The sequence below is a fragment of the Acomys minous genome (genome assembly GCF_964271855.1).
Source record: "Acomys minous genome assembly, chromosome: 3".
Lineage (NCBI taxonomy): Eukaryota > Metazoa > Chordata > Mammalia > Rodentia > Muridae > Acomys > Acomys minous.
In genome coordinates, this window is record NC_140485.1 from 95,345,221 (window position 1) to 95,366,823 (window position 21,603).

General features: G+C 45.0%; 1 protein-coding gene across 4 annotated transcripts in view; it reads left to right on the forward strand.

The window, feature by feature from the left end:
• Positions 1–21,603, forward strand: part of CEP57L1 (centrosomal protein 57 like 1) — a gene marked incomplete at its 5' end in the record, with an annotated part of 62,365 nt that overhangs the window by 33,369 nt on the left and 7,393 nt on the right. For all 4 annotated transcript variants that reach the window (XM_084774471.1, XM_084774469.1, XM_084774472.1 and 1 more), the window contains 6 exons: positions 6,286–6,436; positions 6,891–7,070; positions 8,979–9,100; positions 18,951–19,067; positions 20,580–20,657; positions 21,182–21,265. In XM_084774471.1, coding sequence (XP_084630597.1) covers positions 6,289–6,436; positions 6,891–7,070; positions 8,979–9,100; positions 18,951–19,067; positions 20,580–20,657; positions 21,182–21,265 — 729 coding nt within the window. The remainder of the gene's footprint in view (positions 1–6,285; positions 6,437–6,890; positions 7,071–8,978; positions 9,101–18,950; positions 19,068–20,579; positions 20,658–21,181; positions 21,266–21,603) is intronic.

Consider the following 21,603-nt stretch of genomic DNA (forward strand, 5'->3'; position numbering starts at 1 on the left):
ATGAGAAAGAAACCATTGACCATAGTGAAACCAGTCACTGCAAACAGGTAGCAGAAGCCACTAACTGCAGTGGTTGATTCCTAAAATTATCAAAGAAGAACACTTTCCTGTTACTGGACTACAGCACGCTGACAGAATAGTACTTGTAGAACAAAGGGTTTATTTTGGCTTAGGGTTCCAGAGGGCAGAGTCCGTCAAGTGGGAAAGCCGTGGCAGCCAGAGCCTGAGACCCGCCTGGCGGTCAAGAAGCCCAGGTCAAGAAGTTCATGCACAGAACAGGACGTGTGGCTAGGAGCCTGCCTTTCCCCACCCCCACTCTCCCACTTGAATAGCTGGTGGGTGAGTGATCACAATTCAAAAACGGGGGCCCCTGGGAAAGTGGAAGTCACATGTCCAGTTAAACCAGAGAACAGAAAAGTACAGAACAATACTGTAAAAGATAACCACTGGGAAATTGCTAGCATTGATTTAGGAGGATTTTAAAAGACAAAAGTCTCAGACGGGGTTAATAAGAGAGACACAGCGAAACACATGACAGTGCACTACAACAGTGCAACAATGTGCAGACAGACAGCTGATCTTGCAGTCAGAAAAAAGGCAGTAGAGAAAGATGGTAAACTGAAAGCAGACGGCCAGCAATGCTGGGAAGGTGGAGTGTCATAGTAAGATTTAAATGATTTTTTATTTATATGTATGTATTTACATACGTAAGTGTGGGTGGAGGCCATAAGAACATATCTGATCCCATGGATTTAGGGTTCCAGGGGGTTGTGAGCCACTGTGTGGGTGCTGTAACCAGAGCCCAGGTCCTTTGCAAGAACAGCAGGTGCCATCTTACCAACTCTTGCAAAATTAACTTTTAAGGGAACATAAAAGACACATTATGATACAAAAACTAATAAAATTTACCCTAGATACTGACTAATCTAGACTTTCACATCTAGGCTTTATGAGGAAAGACCAGCAAGGAAGCGTGAGAAGAACAATCACGGTTGGCTTCCGGGAAGCCGACTCCAGATGGACGAGCATGGATTTCTCAGTGTTCTGATCAGCTGCCGTGGGAGGGGAGGAAGGAAGCAGCGACCAGGAAGTGTGAAGGGAAAAGTGTAGGGAAGACTCCAGGCTGATTTCACGGATCCCATGGGGTTCTTGGGCGGGGCTATTCTTCAAGTCCTTGTGTTAAGTTGGAGTGAGAGGGACAGATTTATACCCTCGGGAGGCCTGATACATAGTATGTAGAGCAGGCACGGCCACCACAAGCGAGCTGAGCAAAAACATTCTCCAATCTGTGCTACACGCAACAGTAGAAACAAATGTCACAAGTGCCAAATACAAATACTTTAAATGAAAAATAAATCCATTTATGTAAAGTTTAAAATCCATACATTAGGGGTATGCCAATGTAATTCCTTTAGCTACATGTATTGTGGTAAATATTTTAATTTTAGTGTGTATAAGTATGTTACCTGCATGTATGTCCATGCACCGTGTGTGTGCCTGGTACCCTCAGAGGCCAGAAAAGGGAGCCAGAGCCCTGGAGCTAGGCTTACAGGTGAGCCATCATGTGGTTCCAGAAGCTGAGCACCAGTCCTCCAGAAGAGCGGGCCGGACTCTTAACTGTTGAACCATCTCTCCAGCCCCAGAGACACAGACTGGTTTTTCTAAAATCAGATTTTAAGACACTAAGAAGAAATCATCAGACTGTTCTTCTTTGTCTGTTTTCTTTTTTAAATAGGTCTTAGTGCGTAGTCCACACTGACTTAAGTCACAGCCCTCTTGCAGAAGACCCACATCAGGTAGCTCACAGCCATCTGTGTGTCGCAACAGATGCCACGCCTTCTTCTGGTCTCTGAAGGCACCCGCAGATACGTGCACCTATGAATAAAATAAAAGGAATGTTTTAAAATACTGCTTTGACTCTTTTAGGCCTTTGGATTGTGCCTTAATAGTTCTGATTTTCTTATGGCTTTACTGTCTAGTTTATGTACCTAAAGAATGTAAACGGGGCTGAAGAGAAGGCAGTGGTTTAAGAGTGCTCTCACAGAGCACCTAGGTTCAGTTCCTAGCACCCCCAATTTGTAAGTCCAGTTCGAGGGACCCAGCACCTTCTTCTGCCTCTGGCAGTGCTGAACGCTCTCATATATGTAACATAAAAATAACTTTTAAAAGATTGTAAATAGAAGTAGCACCATATGTATTAGACAATGTATAATGTTAGAAATTTTTTCTAAAATTCATGTATGTATGTATGTATGTATGTATGTATGTATGTATGTATGTATGTATAGAGATAAATACACCAGAGGGAGGTGGGGAGGGGAAGGCTAGAAGGGAGGACGGGAGAATGAGTGTGTGTACACTCGGGCTTACCTCCAGCCTTAACTTGCTGGCTGAGAGTGGCCTTGAACTCCTGACCTCTCTACCTCTACCTCCCAAGTGCAGGCTTACAGGTGTGAGCCACCATGCCAAGCAAACTATATTAACTTTATAGAATCCAGAGGTAGTGAATGACTGTCCCCGATGGCTCCAGACATAACCATAGTTTCCCTGGCCTTGATTCAAATCAGCCCCACATTGCCCTCACTTGCGTCTATCCCAAAAAACTTCACTAGATTTCCTTGGGGCCTTTCTGGTCTGGAGTCTATTTTGTGTCGTTGTTTGCTTGCTTAATATTCATTTTTTTTAAAATGACGTATATGGGCATATATGCAGATGAGTGCAGGTGTGTAAGAGGCCACGGGTATTGCATCCGTCTGGAGCTGGAGTTACAGGCAGTTAGTTACAAGCTGCCCCTTGTGGGTGCTGGAGACTGAACTCCCATCCTCTGCAAAGCAGTAACTGCTGAGCCATCTCCCCAGCTCTGATTAACTCTAGAGGCCTTCTAGTGACTGGTAGCTTGGCCATTTGCCAAATAAGCAAGACAGGAGATGGAGCCTAGGTGTCTTTCTGTTGTTTTCAGAGTCCCTCATGTATATGCTTGTGAATATGCCCATTACAGATGTGCCTCACCTTGCCACTCTCCCTCCCACGTCTTACTTTTCTTCACCTTCCTCCCTCCACGGTTCCCTTTCTTCCCTCACTCTTTCTCTTTTCTCAGGGTCTGTGGAGTAGGGAGAGAGGATTACAATGACCTGACTATATGCAGTTCAGAGCCTCCTTAACCAGGTTAAGGCTTTGGTCCTTAGACCAGACTCTTCGTAATTGTTTATCTTCCATCAGAGTGAGTTTTCCTCCTAGGATTTTGCAGCTCTTTCTGTAAATAAGCAGCGGATAGTGTGTGCCCTAGATTCTAACCCAGGGCCAGGGGTTAAGGGGTAAGCTACAGCACTCTACAGTGGGGACTTCTGAACTGTAGCCTATTGTGCTCCTCCACAGAGCAGCTGAGATAATTAGTTATAAGCAAAGGTGGCCAGGCGGGATGGTGCTTGCCTGGAGTCAACCTGCTCTGCACAACATCTTCAGGCCAGCGTGCTGCACAGTGAAAATCTCTCTCTCTCTCTCTCTCTCTCTCTCTCTCTCTCTCTCTCTCTCTCTCTCTCTCTCTCTCTCTCTCTCTCTGTCTCTCACACACACACACACAAGATGGAGGTGGCTTCACTGTGGTTGGTTAGCTGTCCCCTTTGGGCCTTTGGGGAGACAGCATTTCACAGCAGCCAGGTTGCCGAGAAGACCTGCTAGTGACAGCTAAGAAGCAGAAAGAGGAAAGAGCGAGGGTCTCATCACCTGGGAAGGTATTCCCTCGCTTTCCTGCCCTCCTTTTACTAGGGTCTTCCTTCTAAAGGTTCCATCACGGGCTGGCCAGAAAGCCTTTACTTGTGGGCCTTTGGGGAAATTAGGATCGAAACCACAGTGCCCGTCTTCTCTCATTTCCTTGTTATTTCCTCTTTTGTAAAAGGTATTTGTTGACGTGTGGGCTATGGGTGCGGTGTATGTGTAGGGGCTAGAGGGTGCCCTTATAGACCTGGCCCTCTCTGATGCCTTCACTTGGTTCCAGGGATCAAACTCAGGATTGCACAGCAAGTGCCCTTCATCCCACTGGTGCTTGCTCCTTTCCATTCTGAGTTTATTGCTGTGTGTATCTACTTGTCATGTACTTATACAAACACGTGTATTTACTGACAGTCTTCTGAGTAGTCATGATTTTATCAACATTAAACTCGAGCCAAGGTGTTTTGTTGTTTGTTGTTATTTGAGCCAAGGTCTCATGTAGCCCAGGTTGGCCCTGACTCTCTAGGTAGCAGAGTGATCCTGAGCGCCTGCTTCTCCCTGGTGCTGGGATTGCCGAGGTACACCACCGCCCTGACTTCTGTGTAGCTAGAGATCAAGCCAGGCTTTGTGCATGTCAGGCAAGCATTCTTCCAGCTGAGCTGCATGCCCCGCCCCCAGCTAGCCCCGGAAACAGGCTTTCTCTGTGCAGCTCTGGCCGTCCTGGAATTTGTCCTGTAGACTAGGCTGGCCTCAAACTCACAGAGATCTGCCTGCCTCTGCCTTCCGAGTGCTCAGATGAAAGGAGTGTCTTTTAATGTGTGCCAAAATCTGATTTGTGAAAGATATTGTACTTGGGTCAGAGGAATCTTAATTTCTCAAATTGTATAAGACCTGGGGGGTAGTTTTTTTAAAATCAATTCTATTATTGGAGGGATACACCAGGACCTGGGAAGGGAGCCGTATACCATAACTACAGTGTTTTGAGGAGTTTCAGCTCTCTCTCTCTCGTCCTGTTAGAAGACACATACCCATCTCCAGAACTTGTATACTCTGGGGCAGTGGTAGACTCCACTTCGTAGTGAGCCAGTGGTGACTAACTTAGTATCTTGTTTTTTTGCAGAAATAGCCCTTATGGGAGAGAGAGTGTCTGAACAGCCGTACCTGAGGGGGTGGAGACAGGGTCAGTAAGTTGCAATCAGAGCAGAGCCTGGTTGTCTCCCAAGAGCAAAGAGCCCGCCAGTGTTTCCACAAACCTTCTTAAAGTAGTATATAACCTGCAGTTTCAACAAGTGAGATTGTCATGGTAATAGCACTACATCTTCCCTTTGCCCTTCTCAGAAATAGAGTCATGAGGAAGTGCCAGATTTTGTCTCTTGAACCAAGAAAGCCCAAAGTCAGAGAAAATATGTAATACAGAAATAAAAATTACTATCTTTATGATGGCACTCTTAGAGTTACGTTTATAAAAAACTTCTCTGGCATAGAATTGTGCCCAGTGATGGATTCTTGGTCAATAAGTATTACCTTGTTTTATCCAGTGTGGCTGTGGATCGATAACACCAACTAGCATTAAGTAGACTAGGTCTCTAAAATATTTAAATTATGAAAATGAAATGATTTTGAAAGTGTGATAAAGAATTAACCCACCAAAATAGTTAAAAAGAACTCACCTACAAAAAGAAGGAAAAAAAGGAAGCCCAAACAGAGTCACACAATAACTCCATCTGATCCCTTAGGTCTGGAGTCATGCAAGCTAGACGCTTGGTCTGGAGGCGTGTGAAGTAGAAATGTGCTTCACCCCAGGACGCAGTTCAGGGATTTCATATATGCAGAGTTCCTTGGAAACCTATCTGTTAGTAGCCAATAGTAATATTTTATTATATATAGTATATAATAAATGTATCCCATTAAATATATAATGCATGTATCCCAGCCACAAAATATGACTCTAGGGTATCAAGTGCTTAGACTCAGAAACAATATATATTATATATGTATGTATGTATGTACATATATTATATATGTATGTTATTACAGTATATGCCATGTTATATATGTTACATAACATATAACATATACATTATATATTTATAATATGTTATGTATTTAATATAATATTTGTTATTATAGTGTATGTCATATTATATAGGTTATATATTATAACATGTAATGTGTACTGTAATGTATACATAATATATATTGTAACATATATAGCATACATATATATAATATAACATAATAGTGTTCTGCCGGTGGCTGCTGTTGAAAATCTGTATTGTCTCTGAGTATAAGTACTTGAAACTCTAGAGTCACATCTTGTGGCTGGGGTACATGTAACGTAGGGACAACTGAGAAAATGGCGGCTTACATCTCTTGCACATACTTGCTTACTTAGTTACACAACAAATAACTTTCCTTTTTGTTACTGCTGAGTTTAATCTAGTTGAAGTTGAGATAATTAAGTTTGCAAAGCTACAAGTATGTCATGCGTAACTGTTTTGCATCATTTTTATGTGCTGCGTCTGTCCTTCAGATGGAAACAGTGACACTCTCCTGTGTCTCTTTCCTTTTCCACAGGCAATGGATTCTGAATTGTCACACAGTGTACTTGGGAGCTATCTTAACCCTCCAGAAAGAAGGTTTGCACCACTGTTCCCAGAGAAGGAAGCATCTCAGAACTGCCACCCTGTGAACTCTGCTAAAACGTTTAATAGTCCAAACAACCAAGGTAATGCAGATATGCAGCTTTACAGGAAATTAGGAGCAGCGCATGGCCTGGACGTGAGCTCACTGCTATCATGTAGAAAATACTGTGATTGCGTATTGGATGCCCACAGGACCAACAGCCACGAGACTACGCTGTTCCCCGGGAGCTTACACAGGCCACTTAGCATTTTTAAAACATTGGCTTCTTCAGCTAAAAGCTACAGATTATAGTTTTTACAAGATACACCATAGGAAATGAATCCCTTTGTAGTATCAACTTTTATTTTATTATTTTATTCATATTACATATAAATATCATTTGTATTTGTTTATATTTATTTTATCATATACATTAACTTGTGTGTACTTTCTAGTTACTAGCAAACATAACTTCATTTTTTTATTGCTACTCAGGTTATTATGATTGGTAAGTCTTCAAAACATTTCTCTTAAAACAGCAAATTTCTTTCCAATAGCACTTGTTTCAGCATTAAAGACTCTCCAGGAGAAGATTCATCGTCTAGACCTGGAAAGGACACAGGCTGAAGACAACCTGAACGCTCTGTCCAGAGAAGCAGCAGAGTATAAAAGGGCCCTGGAGAACGAAACAAGTGAGCGAAACCTGGCGCACCAGGAGCTGAGGAAACAGAAGAAAGGTCAGCGATGATCGGGGGTCCTCAGGCATGGGGGTCGCAGGGGTTACAGTTTGAAAACAAAAGCCCAGCTGAAGCGGCTTATTCAAATATCTCTGCTCCTATGATCCGAGCAACCTTGAGGCCTTGGTCTTGGGCATTTGGATGTTTGTGCGCAATTAATGTAAGTGTGAACTCACCTTCATTATATCTATCATCCTAGCTCACAGTTACATTTTGGGGGGCAAGGGTCGCACATGTATCCCAAGCTGGTCTTGACCTTGCTGTCACCAAGGATGTTCCTCTTGCTTCTACCCCAAGTGCTGGGATTAGAGATGTGCACCGCCACACTTGGCCTGTGCAGTGCCGGGATGACAGGTGTGCACCGCCACGCTTGGCCTGTGCAGTGCCAGGATGACAGGTGTGCACCACCACGCTTGGCCTGTGCAGTGCCGGGACTAAAGCATTCTTTCAGTTGAGCTGCAGCCCTGTCCCCAGGTCAGAAATATTTACTATTTAAATACATAATTAAAGAAAATACCTAGGAAAGTTGTGTTTAGAAATTAGAATATTTTTAGAATGAATAATAAAATCCAGCAAAGCCCGTGATATCATTAAAATGCTTATTTTCATTAACATTAATTAAAATTTTTTAAATATAAAGCAATGGTAGTAACTAGACAATATAAAAATAATAAAAATAAATGGAAAATAATTTTACTCAAATTGAGGAATACAGAATTAGAGGAGCTAGGTAGATAGGTAGACTTCTGTGGAAACTAAGAAAAGGATATTAGATAAGAATTTTAAGAAATTTAGAGTGTGAGTTCTTTGTATAATTTTTCTTCAAAATGTTTTTGTTTTCCTTCTAAAACATTGATCCATATAAAGCTTCTGTTTGTGTTTACCTTACAAACAGAATGAAGAATGAGAAGAAAAAAAAATGAGATAACTGATGAAAGTAAGAGGGTTAAAATTGGTTACTTGCCCTTATAGAACTGAGTGCTCAGCAGTTAGGAAAGGAGAGAGCCGGGCATGGTGGCGCACACCTTCAACCTAGGCAGTCCAGGCTCTGTGAGTTTGGAGCTAGCCTGGTCTACATAGCAAGTTCAAGGCTAGTCAGGGCTACAAAGTGAGAGACTGTTTCACAGACGCACTTTTTTTTTTTTTAATAAAAAGAAAAATAGTAAAGGAGTAGAGGAGAGAGCCAGTGCGGTGGCTGCTCGCTGCCAAACTTGATGGCCTGAGTTCAATTGCCAGGACCTAAATGGTAGAAAGAGAAAACTGACTCCCACAGGTTGTCCTCAGACTCCCACATAGTCTGTCTCTCCCTCCCTCACTCCCTCTCCCCCCCCTTCTCCCTCTCCCTCTCCCTCTCCCTCTCTCTCTCTCTCTCTCTCTCTCTCTTTCTCTCTCTCCTGTTTAAAGTATTCCTTCTGTCTTTTTAGGGGAAGATATTGTCAAACCACTCATATGTAATTAACATTATGTATTACATAACATAGAATACATACATGTAATAAATAATATTGCTTATAATAATAAACAAACGTATGTTTGAAGTTACTGAGTAAGAGCACCTGTTGTAAGAGAGTGAGGCCCTGAGTTAGAATCTCCAGCACTGCAGCCCCCATCTAAGAAAGCCGAGCACGGCTGCGAGTGCCTCACTCCAGCTGTGGGGGTCGGCGGGAAGGACAGTCTGTGAGACTGACTCAGGGAAATAAGGCCGAGAGTAATAGAAGACGACACTGGACGTCCTCCCCTAGCTTGTGTATGTGCTCACACATGCATGCACACACGTTTGCATCACACATATAACACCACACACACACACACACACACACACACACACACACACACGAGTTTACATAATAAGTAAGCCTCTGGCCTATGTGATCAGCAGCTAATGGGCGCGGTTTTGTCTTTGCGTAGATATAAGCATTCAGTTAAGCTCGGCGCAGTCTCGCTGTTCCCTTCTGGAAAAGCAGCTGGAGTACACAAAGAGAATGGTTCTCAACGTAGAGCGGGAAAAGACGATGATCCTAGAGCAGCAGGTAGGTGTGGCTCCCTCTGAGGCATGCCAGCATAGGTTCATATGGCTGTGAAGAGTGTAACACGGGAAACGTTTCATACTGTAATCACAGCAGGGACGAAGCTATGTCTAGGAAATGTTCACCTACAGTGACGGTAGACTCTGCCATGTAGGCCAACATTTTTGCAATGAAAACAAGAAAAACTTAACAGAGGCAGCACAGGAAAGCAAGGAGGAGGAGGAGAGGGAAGGGAAGAAGAAGAAAGAAGATGGCTTAAGGAAGTGGCGAGCAGTCACCAAGTCAGATTCTGTACGGATTTAAATCCCAAAAGTTCTGCCCAATGTTGAGGCACATTTCTGCTGAAGGCGTTTGTGACTTCAGAGGGGAAGTTGAGACAGTGCTTCTGACAACTGCCCTTCTGGGTCAGGAAATCAGTGGAAGTCTGCATGGAGCAAAAGGCATAGGAAACCTCAGGCTGAGTGCTTTGTGAGGTTGAGTAAGGAAGCCAGCAGCCTAGATCACAGCCCTGTTCCAGGTCGGAGCAGTCTAGGAAACCTTAGACACTGAAATCAGATTCTAGCCGTTCTGGACTACCACTGTGCTATGTGACCTCAGGCATGTGCAAGCCCCTGTCCCACATATGAGAGACTTTCAACCCAAACTAACCAGGCAGACAATGGAAGTCATGACAGGGAATCAGCATCCACAGAGACCACATGGACACGCCCATGAGTTAGTGCTGAGTAAGTGGAGGCCCTGCCAGACCGCAGCTTTAAGCTGGCACGCTTGCACTAGTCAGGAAGAGGGTGCTGCAGCGAGAGTGGTAGGACCCCTTGGGTTGAAAAGCTGGAACCCACTCTGGATAACAACCCGACTCTATCTCAAAAAGAAACAGGTAAAGGAGGAAAAAGAAAATTTCTGTTGAGTATTAGAAATCATCATGTGATCAAGCCAATTTGAGAAAGAATAAAACACTGAAAATGAAATTTAGAATTAATAGATCTGCTACATAGTTACCAGACAGAGTTCGAGAAATGGACACACACCACCCAGACCAAGAAAGGGACAAAATTATAGCAGATTCAGAAAATAAGAAAAGACACCATGTCAGAGTAAGAAAGATCTAACTGAATATATAGCTGGAGGCTAAATGGAGAGAAAAAAGGACGTAGAAGTAATACTTGGCTGGGCGCTGGTGGTGCACACTTTTGGTCCCAGCAGTCAGGAGACAGAGGCAGGCAGATCTCTGTGAGTTCGAGGCCAGCCTGGTCTACAAAGTGAATTCCAGAATGAACAAGGCTACACAGAGAAACCCTGTCTCTAAAAACAAAACAAAGGAAAATTAAAATCATACCACACAGTGTCAGCTTATCTGAAAAGGTGCCGGGTGCAGTGGCACAGCCTTTAGTCCCAGTACCCCGGAGTGAAAGGCAGGCCCATCTTCCTGAGTTCAAGGCTAGCTTGGTACAAGGCGAATTCCAAAACTACATAGACAGACTGCGTCTCAAAACAAAGCAGAAACAAAAACAAAATAAGTAGATAAAGTGTTTAGTGTTTATTTCTGCTTACACGTTTCCATCGTGGTTGTTGTGGCTGCTTTGGGCCTGTGGCGTCATAGCAAGGACACACAGGAAAATAAAACCACTCACTGTGCTGGAGCCGTGAAGTGTGGAGGCCGCAGCCCCAATCCCAGTGACAGCCCACACCTCTCAGCCTATGCAAAACCAACACAGAGAAAAGCTGGGGTTTGTATTGATTTTGTGGCATGTGTGTCAGGTCTCTGTCTTTCACAGTGTCGTCTTAGTGGCCATAAGTTACTTGAGTTTGTGCTTTTCAAACATATTTCTTCACTACTTTTAGAAGAGAACTTTTCTGGATGTGATTCCTTCCTGCCAGGCTTGGAGATGCATCGTTCTCTGCTTTCCTGGCTGTTAGGACTCCACAGGGAGGTTTGATATTTCGCTGGTGGGCTTGCCTTTGTTGATGTTTTTCTCTTGGTGCTTGTAGTATCATTTCTTCTGAGGTTCTGGTCTTTTAACTGGGATGTATCGTGAAGAGGCTCTTCTTTGGGCATGCCAATTGGAGTCCTAAGTGTCCCTTTTATTTGGAAGTTGGGGGAAAAAAATAATCTCAGTGCTGCACAAAGGAACACATGACCATAGAAACACGAAATTGTGCATGATTTCTTTTTTTAAAAAGGGGGTCTTCTACAATCCAAACTAGGCTAACAAGTAGCACATCAGCCAACAGGTCTGTCTTTTATCGCTATTGCAGGTGGTGATTGCATCTCACCCCATTAGTGAAAGCTTGAGTTCACAGTCTAATGTGATTGGCTAACTGGCAGAAATGAGAAAGGAAGCTTCAGGAAATACGGACCTTGTCTGACTAACTACCTTTGTAGGGGGAAATTGTTTCTCACACTGGCTGTCCATTTCCTTCCCTAGATTTGGGGACCGTTTTGCCATAACTCATTGACTATGTAACTTTTCCTACTTATGTGACGGTATAACTGACCAAAGCAACTGAAGCAAAGGAGGGCTGTGTTTGGGCTCATAGTTTCCCTGTGTATAATCCGTCACGATAGGACAGGCAGCAGCTGGGTACATCGCGTCTTCTTCAGTCAGGAGGCAGAGAGAGGCAGGTGCTAGCGTTCTGCATCTCCTCTTTTTATTCACCTCAGGACCCCAGCCACCTGTGCTCAGGGTAGGCCTTCCTCCTTACTTAAATCCTTCTGGAAACACCTTCATAGACATGCCTATAGGTGTGCCCACAGTGATGCTAAGTCCAGTCAAGTTGGCAGTGAAGATTGACCACCACAGTTCCGCCCCTTGTCAACTCAACAGCCATGCAGCTATGCTTTAACTCATCGCTTTCCACACCATGCATCCTAAAGTCTCATTTTCACCTCATAACAAACTACTCCAGCCCATCTCTAAGAGTTTCTGTAATCTGCTAACAGTCCAAAACTGGTCCTAAGTCCAAAGCCTCTTCTGAGACTCAAGACTAACCCTTCACTCTGAACTCCTGTAAAACCCAAAAGAAGTTATGTAAAAAAAATAAAATAAAAAAGAAGAAGAAGTTATGTATCTCCAGTACACAGTAGTACAGGGTAAACTCTACCACTATAAAATAGAGGAGTGGGGCCGACAGTACGCCCTGTGCTGCCAATGTGGCAGCTAAGGACTGTGGTAGAACCATCCGAGCTCCAGCAGCCTGGGGCCTGCCCTGCAGGTCAGCCTTCACCTTGACTGCTTCATGCAGTAGCCTCTCAGGGACTTGGAACCTGTCACATGTTGCCTACCTTCAGTGGCCTTCAGACATCTTGGTACAAACCTTGATGACCTCTCAACCATTTGGATGGCACTACCAAGTTCTTCTGCCAGCCCAAGATGTAGTCTGACCACTTGGGCCAGAGTTGCAGTGGTCTCTGTGTGCCTACACGTTGTTTTCAATGAACTTGTATTTTTACAAGTTGGAACCTTCCATGGTCCAGGCCCTACCCTCATAGCAGCTGACCTATTGTTCAAGGAAAAGGACCAGGTTTCTCTTTACTTGTGCTAATATCTGTCCATCCCACCTTGGCTGCAATGTTTAATTTGCTCAGTGCTCTTTTGACTACACTGCACATATTTATATTTTCCTGGTCTGTTTTTTTGCCCTCTCTCAAAGTACAATCTGAATACAGTCTTCTCTTGAAATTTCTTCTACCAAACAAACTTTTTAAAGATTTTTAAAGATCGCTTTTTAAAGATATATTGTGTGTGTGTGAGTGTGTGCGTTGAGTGTGTATGTGTGCATGTACACATGTATACACACATGTATGGGTGCCCAAGTAGGCCAGAAGAGGGCCTTGGATGTCCTGGAACGGAGGTTACAGAGAGCTGTGAGCCACCAGATGTGGGTACTGGTGCAAGTCCTCTACAAGAGCAGCAAGTGTGCTTAAGTGCTGAGCCATCTTCAGCCCTGTCCTTCATTTTTGAAGTCAGCCTCAGCGGAGTCCTCAGGACATGGGCAGAAGGAGTCGCGACTCATCACCAGACTGGAGTGTGAGGAGCCTGCAGCTCCGTCCCTCTGATCGTGTCCTGCTCCTTTTTGGGATTGCATGAACTTGGGTGCATGTTTTTTCCTCCTTGCCTCAAGCTCCCAGAACAATGACTCCTAAGACTCAACATATCTTTACAAATACCTAGGCCCCTACTCTGACCAGCTCATAACTTAAAAGAACCCATTTATACTAATCTACATTCTGCCGCGTGGCTGGTTACTTCTGCTCAGGTGCCATGCATCTGTCCTCCTCATCTCCCCAGGTGACTTTCATGCTCTTGGTTCTATCCCAGAATCCTTTCTGCCTACTAGATGGTCCACCTTCTATTCTCCCCTTTCCTATTGGCCATAGGTTCTTAATTGACAGGCTTTACATCTGTTTGATACACAAGATGTTCTCTCTACAGACACCACTTTGTATTTATCTGTTTTCTCATTTTCTAACCCTTCTCAGGATGGCCACTACGCTCTGCTTATAGGATTCTAGGACTCCTCTAAGTCACAGCTCCAGACTTTCTCACATTTTTTCTATAAAGAGTCAGGCTTGTCACTGCAAGAGCCCACTCCCTGGTGTCAACTTCCTTTGTTACTTTTCTTGTGACAAAAGGACTCAAAGAAGAGTTTACTTTGACCCACACTTTGAGTGTACACGTCATGGTAGGATAAGAAACACTGACTATGAGGTTTCCCATCAAATATAATGAAATGTGTTTAAGACAAGAAAGTCAAATGTTGTTATCTTTTCCACCTTATAAAAATTTTTAGCAATGTTTTTACTACCCCCCCACACACACACCCAGTAAAATTTCTGTTTACACGAGCCCTGCTACATTCTCTGTTGAAGTCACTGACCCCCTACCCCTTTCATTTCCTGTACACTGTTTTATTTTTTGTTTCAGACTAGCCAATTGCAAAAGACTGAGGTTGGACCCCAGCCAATGGGAAAAAGACAGTCACCTCCTGAATTAGCATAAAAACCAAGTGCACTTCCCGTCCCAGTGCTTGTTCCTCTGTTTGGGGAGCAGCATGCTTTGCCAGACACTTCAGTTCCCAGGGGTGGTCTCTTTCTTTTCCACCCCACACTTACTTCTGACAGTAGCAGAAATGGTCCCTGCTGGTCACGTTGCATCCACAGGCAGGAAGCTCTGCTTCTGCTCTCCTTTTTATTCTGTTTGGGACCCGCATCCTGTGCTCAGACCCTGAACCTCCCTGTAAACACCCACACAGGCACACCCAAGGGTGCATGTCCACGGTAATCCTGCATCCATCGGGTCAGCAATGAGGATTAACTATTAGCTTTTATCTCATGTCCTTCTGCCTGAGGGAGTCTTAGATGCGATGTGTGCTCCTGTCCCAGAGTTCCTGGAGGTTCGTCCCTGCGTGCACAGTTTCTTCTTGAAGTCCGAGTGTGATACGCTCTCTGCCTTTTCTTCCACTGCTGATACTCTCATTCTGCCAGACCTAGTGTGTCTGTGATGCTCCCCTGTGTTTTCTGTTTGGCTAATTGGGTTTTTCGTTTCCAACATTTCTGCTTGTTTGGTTATTTTTTCCCCTCCCCCAATGTCAGTTTCTTTCCTGAGTTTCTTATCGGTTTCTTATTTTATCAACCACATCCCAAACTGATTTCCTTTCTTTGTTTATTTGCTTGCTTTTGTGTTCTTTGAAGTCACTGTGTGTTTTGTTAACAAGTGCTCTTGGCGTCCTCTCCCCAGCATCTCATTTTTTTTAGATGTGCTAATTGAGGGGTTTTGGTCTTTGGGGGTTTGTAATCCTGTTTTTATGCTGTTCGTGGTTTCTGTGTCTGTTGGTACAGACTGTCTTCTGGTTTTGTTTGGGGATCTTAGTGGGCAGCCTTCTCGTGAGGACTTAATGCTCAGTCACACTCAGAGAGGAGAAAAGAGCAACACCACCAGAACAAACAGGAAATAAAAACACAAGAGCCATCTCCTGTTGCACTAATGACACAAGATAGAAAATGGTAAGAAAATGATGTCAAGTAAGCTATGAAGTTAGCATTTGCTTAGGTTAAAGTTAGACAGCAGGTGAGTAGAGGAAGCAAGCAGAGCACTAAATCACGGCCGTGCCTGGAGGTCTCCTTGATTTCTAACCCTGCTCCACATGGACTGTCCTGCAGGAGACACACAGCTGTGTCATGTACTCCGCTGGGGAGTCAGAGCTCCCTGTTGCTGGCCCTGAACTACATGGTACATCGGTACTCATGAACTACCTGAGTACCAAGGCGGTTGAGTCTGACGGTGGGCTGGGAGCCAGGCACCTGATTCCTAACACAGGTTCCTAATATAGGTGACTTTAGAGGTCTGGTCCCCATAGACCTTGGACTCAAGCCTTCTGATGTACACAGTTATCCTTAGGCAGTGGAGCGTGCTCCCGTCCTTAGGAGAAGGCAGAGCTCCATCCACCCCATCCTCCTCTGCCAGGACTCAGCTTTCTGCAGCCTGAACCTCTTAAGTCCCAAGTCCCCTCTTTCACCGTGCTCCCTCCCTCACCTGCTGCCTCCTCCTAGGGGCTATAGCATGTACCGCCAGGCTGCTGCCTGCCTTGTGGTTATTACTGTTTTTTTCAGGTCCCTGGAATAGCCCAGTCTTAAAACAATAGGCTGGCTCCCTTGCAGAGAACCTGCCACGGTCCTCTGAAATGGGCACTAACAGAGGACGTCCTTGAATGTTGACCTGTCACACAGGAGGAGTCACCATCTGAAAGATTCCCCAAATGGCTTGGTAGCTTTCAAGAGCTCCCTCACCATGCAGCCTGCCTGGCTGACCTTTTGGGCTAGGGTCTCCCTCTTTCTGCCTCAGAGCCACAGCTGAAGTCATGTGTTGCCCACTTCCCTTTTTTTTTCTTAAAGATTTATTTATTATTATGTATACATTGCTCTGCCCACAGGCCAGAAGAGGGCATCATATCACATTACAGATGGTCGTGAGCCACCATGTGGTTGCTGGGAATTGAACTCAGGACCTCTGGAAGAGCAGTCAGTGCACTTACCCTCTGAGCCATCTCTCCAGCTCCCCCCCCCCCCCCACTTCCCTTCTTTGCACTTCTCACCTGTCTTGTCCTTTGGGACTTGCGACGCACTTCTAATCTTTCTCTTTGAAATAGTCTGTTCTCTGACTCAGAAGCAGCTTCTGACCTGCCTGTCCCCCCAGGGGCTTCCGTGCAGTCTTCAAACTACTATATTTTTGTAGCTAAAGCTATGAAATCCCTACTATTCCCTTTTTCCTGTATCTGACAGCCTTTGGTCACTTTTATTTTCATTCCATTCACATGAAAATATTTTCAAGTCTTACTAGTGGTTTCTTTGTGAGCATGCATGCTTGTGTGAGCGGTGCAAAGAAGTAAATCCTGGCATTGTTCGTGCCGGGCACATGCATCACTGTTAACTACTCTTTGCTCATTCCTTCATTTACAGACGTGGTCTCCATCTAGTGCTAGGGTGGGTTTGAACTCACAGTCCTCCCCCCTCGGCTGCCCAAGTGACTGGTGTTTCTGGCATGAACCACTACACCCAGCTCTGGTGATATCTCTTAAAATAATATTGTTTCTTTTTCCTGCAGAAATATGTATTCTAATTTCCCACAGTCGGCCATGAATTACTATTAAGATACTTAACATGAAAGACCCTTTCTACTGCATGCCTCTATTTGTACCACAGCCTCATTGCGCTTTTACATGTGCTATAAAACCAACCCATAGTTCACTGTTAGTTCTTTTAAACGTCTATTATCCTTTAAAGAAAATTACAAGGAAATTATATATTTATTTACATTTTAATCATTTCCAGTGCTATTCTCCTCTTTATATAGATTGAGTTTCTTCCAGACTGAAGGGAAAAAAAATGCCCAAAATCCCCATAGCATTTATATTACTGGAGAAGCCTTCATTTCATACATGCATGAAAAACAATCCAACATCCTCATTTTTTAATTATAGGAAAAGGGAGGTATGTTGGCATATAAGCAGCCTGCCCCCTGGGTTGTTTAGCAACCTCTGACATCACAGCCCACCATCAGGATATAAAAGGACAAACCCACTTCCTGTGTGTGTGTGTCTGTCTGTCTGTCTGCCTGCCTGCCTGCCTGCCTGTCTGTGTGTCTCTCTCTCCCTGGGGTGCTCCTCCCTTCCCCACTTCCTTCTTTGCTTCCACTTTCCTCTCCTCAGCTGGGGCAGCAGCAGAGGCCAGGGCAGGACTTTCCTGTTGGCCCTCCAGCTGCTGGAGCTGGCCCACCAGCCCCTACACTGCAGATGAGGCTCCCAATGTTGACTTGGCCAGGACCTTTGCAAACAAGCCAGGTCAGAAAGGTTCAACATTGACACCAGCTGCTTTAATGAGGGTGTTGATCTTAGCCTCCATGACTGTCAGTCACCTCATCCATTCTGAAGGATGAGGGCAGAGTAGATGATGTAGGCAAAGCTCTCAGATGGAGACCAGAAATCGGGAAGGGAGAGGCTCCCCAGGGGGAGAGACAGAGAGAGGAGACTTTTATATCCGGGCCCCCTGAGGCACACCTGGTGGAGGGCTGTGATAATATCAGAGGTTCCTAAGCAACCTAAGGGTCAGGCCACTTATATGCCAACACAGAGTCATTAGTAAACACAACAGCAGCTGGATCCATCAGATCTACAAGTTGAAGCACAGGAGGATGAGGGCACTCAGAGGCTCAGCACGGATGCACAGGTGAATGCAGACAGCATCCCCAGAGGAGGTTCTCAGGGGGCACAGGTTCTGTGGGTTTCGTAATATCTTCTCTTTTGGTGCATAGAGTCTTAACTTGGCCCCAGGTGGGCAGACTCGACTAATGATGATATGGCCGACATCGTCTTTTGCCCTTTGGCGGGAGGTTTCCTCTCTTCCTGGTGACCTCAGCTCGTCTCCTTGCCCTGCACCATCATCCATGGTGGCCTGGAGGAGCCGGAAAGGAATCTGTAGTGTTTCGGTGGCTCCATCTGCAGTGACAGGCGCGCACCCCTTCTTAACCCTCCTCTGGAGAAGGAAAAATAGGGCAGGTTAATGCTTCAGCTGCTTATTTCCTTCAGCCATAAAACTAGGGTGGGTGGAGTGTGTGTGCGCACGTCTGTTGCGAATGCTCTTCACTGTAAGCAGAATCTGAGGCTATGTGAGAGGGCTAATGAGTTAACTGTAATAGATGACTCAAAACAGCCCGTTCTACCTAGTGGGCCGAGGAAAAATCATGAATTATCACAATTTCAGCTTGTATGAGAAGATACCCAAGCTTACCAGCTGAACAATGATTTCCTATCCTTTCACAGTAATCTGCAGACGATTGTAGAGTTCTGTAATGCTCTTAAAAACTGATTGTTAGTTAAGGATAATCTACTACAGCGAGGATGTTGTTATGGATAATCTACTACAGCAAGGGTGTTGTTAGTTATGGATAATCTACTGCAGCGAGGGTGTTGTTGGCATCGAGTCCTTCATGATTAACTAATTGAGCAAGAAGAGTGGAGTAAGCAGTTAGCATCTTACAATCCTGATGGTGTGAATAAACGCATTCCAAGGGTTTACCCTCGTTAGTGTAAGTTTTGCCGTGCTGCCCTCCCTATGCACTGTTGGATAAGGTTGTGTGAAGGAATTTATTCTGCCAGTGCTAAGTCAGCAACGTGTTCATTGCAGAGTGCATTCACTCCTTATAGGGATTTGGTTTCCTAGTTTTCTGCTCATAAATGCCTAATGTATATACATGTATGAACATGTTCCTAGCATCTGATTTATGTTATATTTTGATTTGCTATCCTGACCCGTAGTCATCACTGGCCAAGTGTAACTTTTGTTTTTCCTGTTTTCCAGGCCCAGCTCCAGTGGGAGAAAGAGCAGGATCAGATGAAGCTGCACGCCAAGCTTGAGAAGCTCGACGTCTTAGAAAAGGAGTGTTTTCGCCTGACAACAACTCAGCAGACGGCAGAGGTAAGGCCCTGCTTGTCTCGGAAGCAGTGGCGCCAGGAGCGAAGCAAGGCTGGCATTGTATGCGAGTGCACAGGGATGAGAGCAGTTCAGGTACAACTGTCATCACCCGGGCAATTCCTGCCGTGGAGAAGGTGTGTTCTGTCACGGCATGAGCGAGCTTGCCTTCTGATGCTAAAGTATCATTCAGGCTGCTAAGATGGCAGAACATTTCTGTTCCACTGGCATCTGACCTAAAGGGTATTGGAAGACAGTGTTTACTGCTTATGCTTGTGCCTGTCCTACGTCCCTCCCTCCTCCCCCCGGGTCTGTCTCATTTCACAGAATTATTCTAGAACCTCTTTTCCTTTTCGTAGCCCCTCTTATGTGCTTCAATACTCAGAAGTCTCTCCCTTTGACACTTCTGCCATGGTTCCTGTTAGAGGTAACACACAAACATATAAAATGTGTCCTTTTCAGATAGCTCTCATCGCTTTGCAGTTTCACGTTTCCTGTTTGTTACTCCTTTAAACTTGTTGGGAATGATGGGGGTAGGGCGCATGTATGCTATGGCATGCGTGTGGAGGTGAGAGGGCAGCTTTGTGGCTTGCTTCTCTCCTCCCATTTCTGCGTGGTTCCAGGCATGGAACTCAGTTGATCATAGTTGCATGACAGGCTCTTTGCCCAGTGGGCATCTTGCTAGCTGTTGTGGTTATTGTAATCCTTGTTTGACAGACTAAGATCTTAAGTAACCAGGGCCATGCCTACCATTTCTGAGGTGTCTTTCTGCCCTGCCCTATCACATGCATGTGGCCAAAGTTGTCCTCTTGCCATGTGTACATGGCCAAAATTGTCCCCTATCACATGCATGCAGCCAACATTGTTCCCCCACCACCATGCATGTGGCTAACGTTGTTCCGCCATCACATGCCTGTGGCCAACACTGTGGTTGTTTGGTTTTGAATGGATGTTGAGGCCCAAGATCATAATAGCTTGAGCTCTAAAAGCTGTAACATTCTTGGAAGCTTCACTGTGCTTCTGTTGGTGGGTGGGAACAAAGCTGTGGGTTAATTCTCTGTGGATCAGTGGTGGCCATGGATAAAGCTGTGGGTTATTCTCTGTGGATCAGTGGTGGCCATGGTATAGCTGTGGGTTAGTTCTCTGTGGATCGTGGTGGCCACGGATAAAGCTGTGGGTCAGTTCTCTGTGGATCGTGGTGGCCATAGATAAAGCTGTGGCCCAATTCTCTGTGGATCAGTGGTGGCCATGGATAAAGCAATGGGTTAATTCTCTGTGGATCAGTGGTGGCCATGGATAAAGCTGTGAGTTTGTTTGCTTTTGCTTTGCTCTCCTCATGTCAATAGCAAGGAAGGAAGCATAAGTAGAAAGCCAAGCCAATTCTGATGTCTTTTGCTGTTGCCTTTTCTTACTTTCTGCCCTAACTTGCTAGCTCTTAAAGATCTAGACCCCATATGATGCTCTTGGACAGGAACGGGCACACTTGGCTCTGTGTTCTCACATCTTCATCCTCTGCAGGATAAGATCAAGTATCTGGAGGAGAAACTGAAGGAGGAGGAGCACCAGCGCAAGTTGTTTCAAGACAAAGCGTGCGAGGTCAGCAGCGCCCTGTGGTCCGTCACACAGACTGCGTGGCTTTGCGTACTGCATCCCCGTGGGCCAGTCTACACTCAATTTGGGTACCGCTGCCTCTGATTTGCTGTAGTAGCAAAAGTATCGCTTAGCCAGTGTATCCATACACTTGACTGCATTGCCAAAAGGCCTTGCGCGTACACGTGTTCTCAGTTAGGGTAACTGGCTCCTCGCCTACATTAGTTTCAGCTTGAGATACACACCCAAGCCAGTATATTATTCCTCAAAGATTTTTGGGTTTGGAGCTTTTCTTTTCTTTCCTTTTTTTTTTTTTAACATGGAGTGTCGCTATGCCTCCCAGGCTGGCTGTGACCTCCTAGGCTCATCAATCCTGCTTTTGCCCCAACCATGTAACTGCATAATTGCAACTAAGCAATGCTTGGCTCTCAGAAAGTACTTCATCCTTAAAAGCTGAGGTCTTATCTTTTATCACGTATGAAGAAGCTTGTTACAGATCAGTCTTGTGAATTGTCTCCTTAATTTTATAGCTTCAAACTGGACTTGAAATCAGAAAAATCTTAATGTCCACGGTTTCAAATTCAAAGTACTGTAAAGAAAAGAAGCCACCAAAGGTACATATCCCTGCCTTTCCCAGATAATACTTCCTAACTTTCTGGTACATGTTGATTGACCGTTTAAGCTTTTCTTTCCAGAGAGGTTTAAGAGATCTCTGTGATAAAGGACATTGTCTTAGTTGCTATTACATCACTGTGAAGGGACACCATAAGCAAGGTCGTACTTAAAAAAGAAAGTACCTCCCTGGGGGTTTGCTCGCCTGTTTCGGAGGTTTAGTTCATTGTCATGGCGGTGGGAAGCAGACAGGCTAGAACAGCAGCTGGGAGCGCTGCATCCTGGCCTGCAGGCAGAGAGAAAGAGACCCTGGGCCTGATGTGGGCTTTTGGAACCCTCA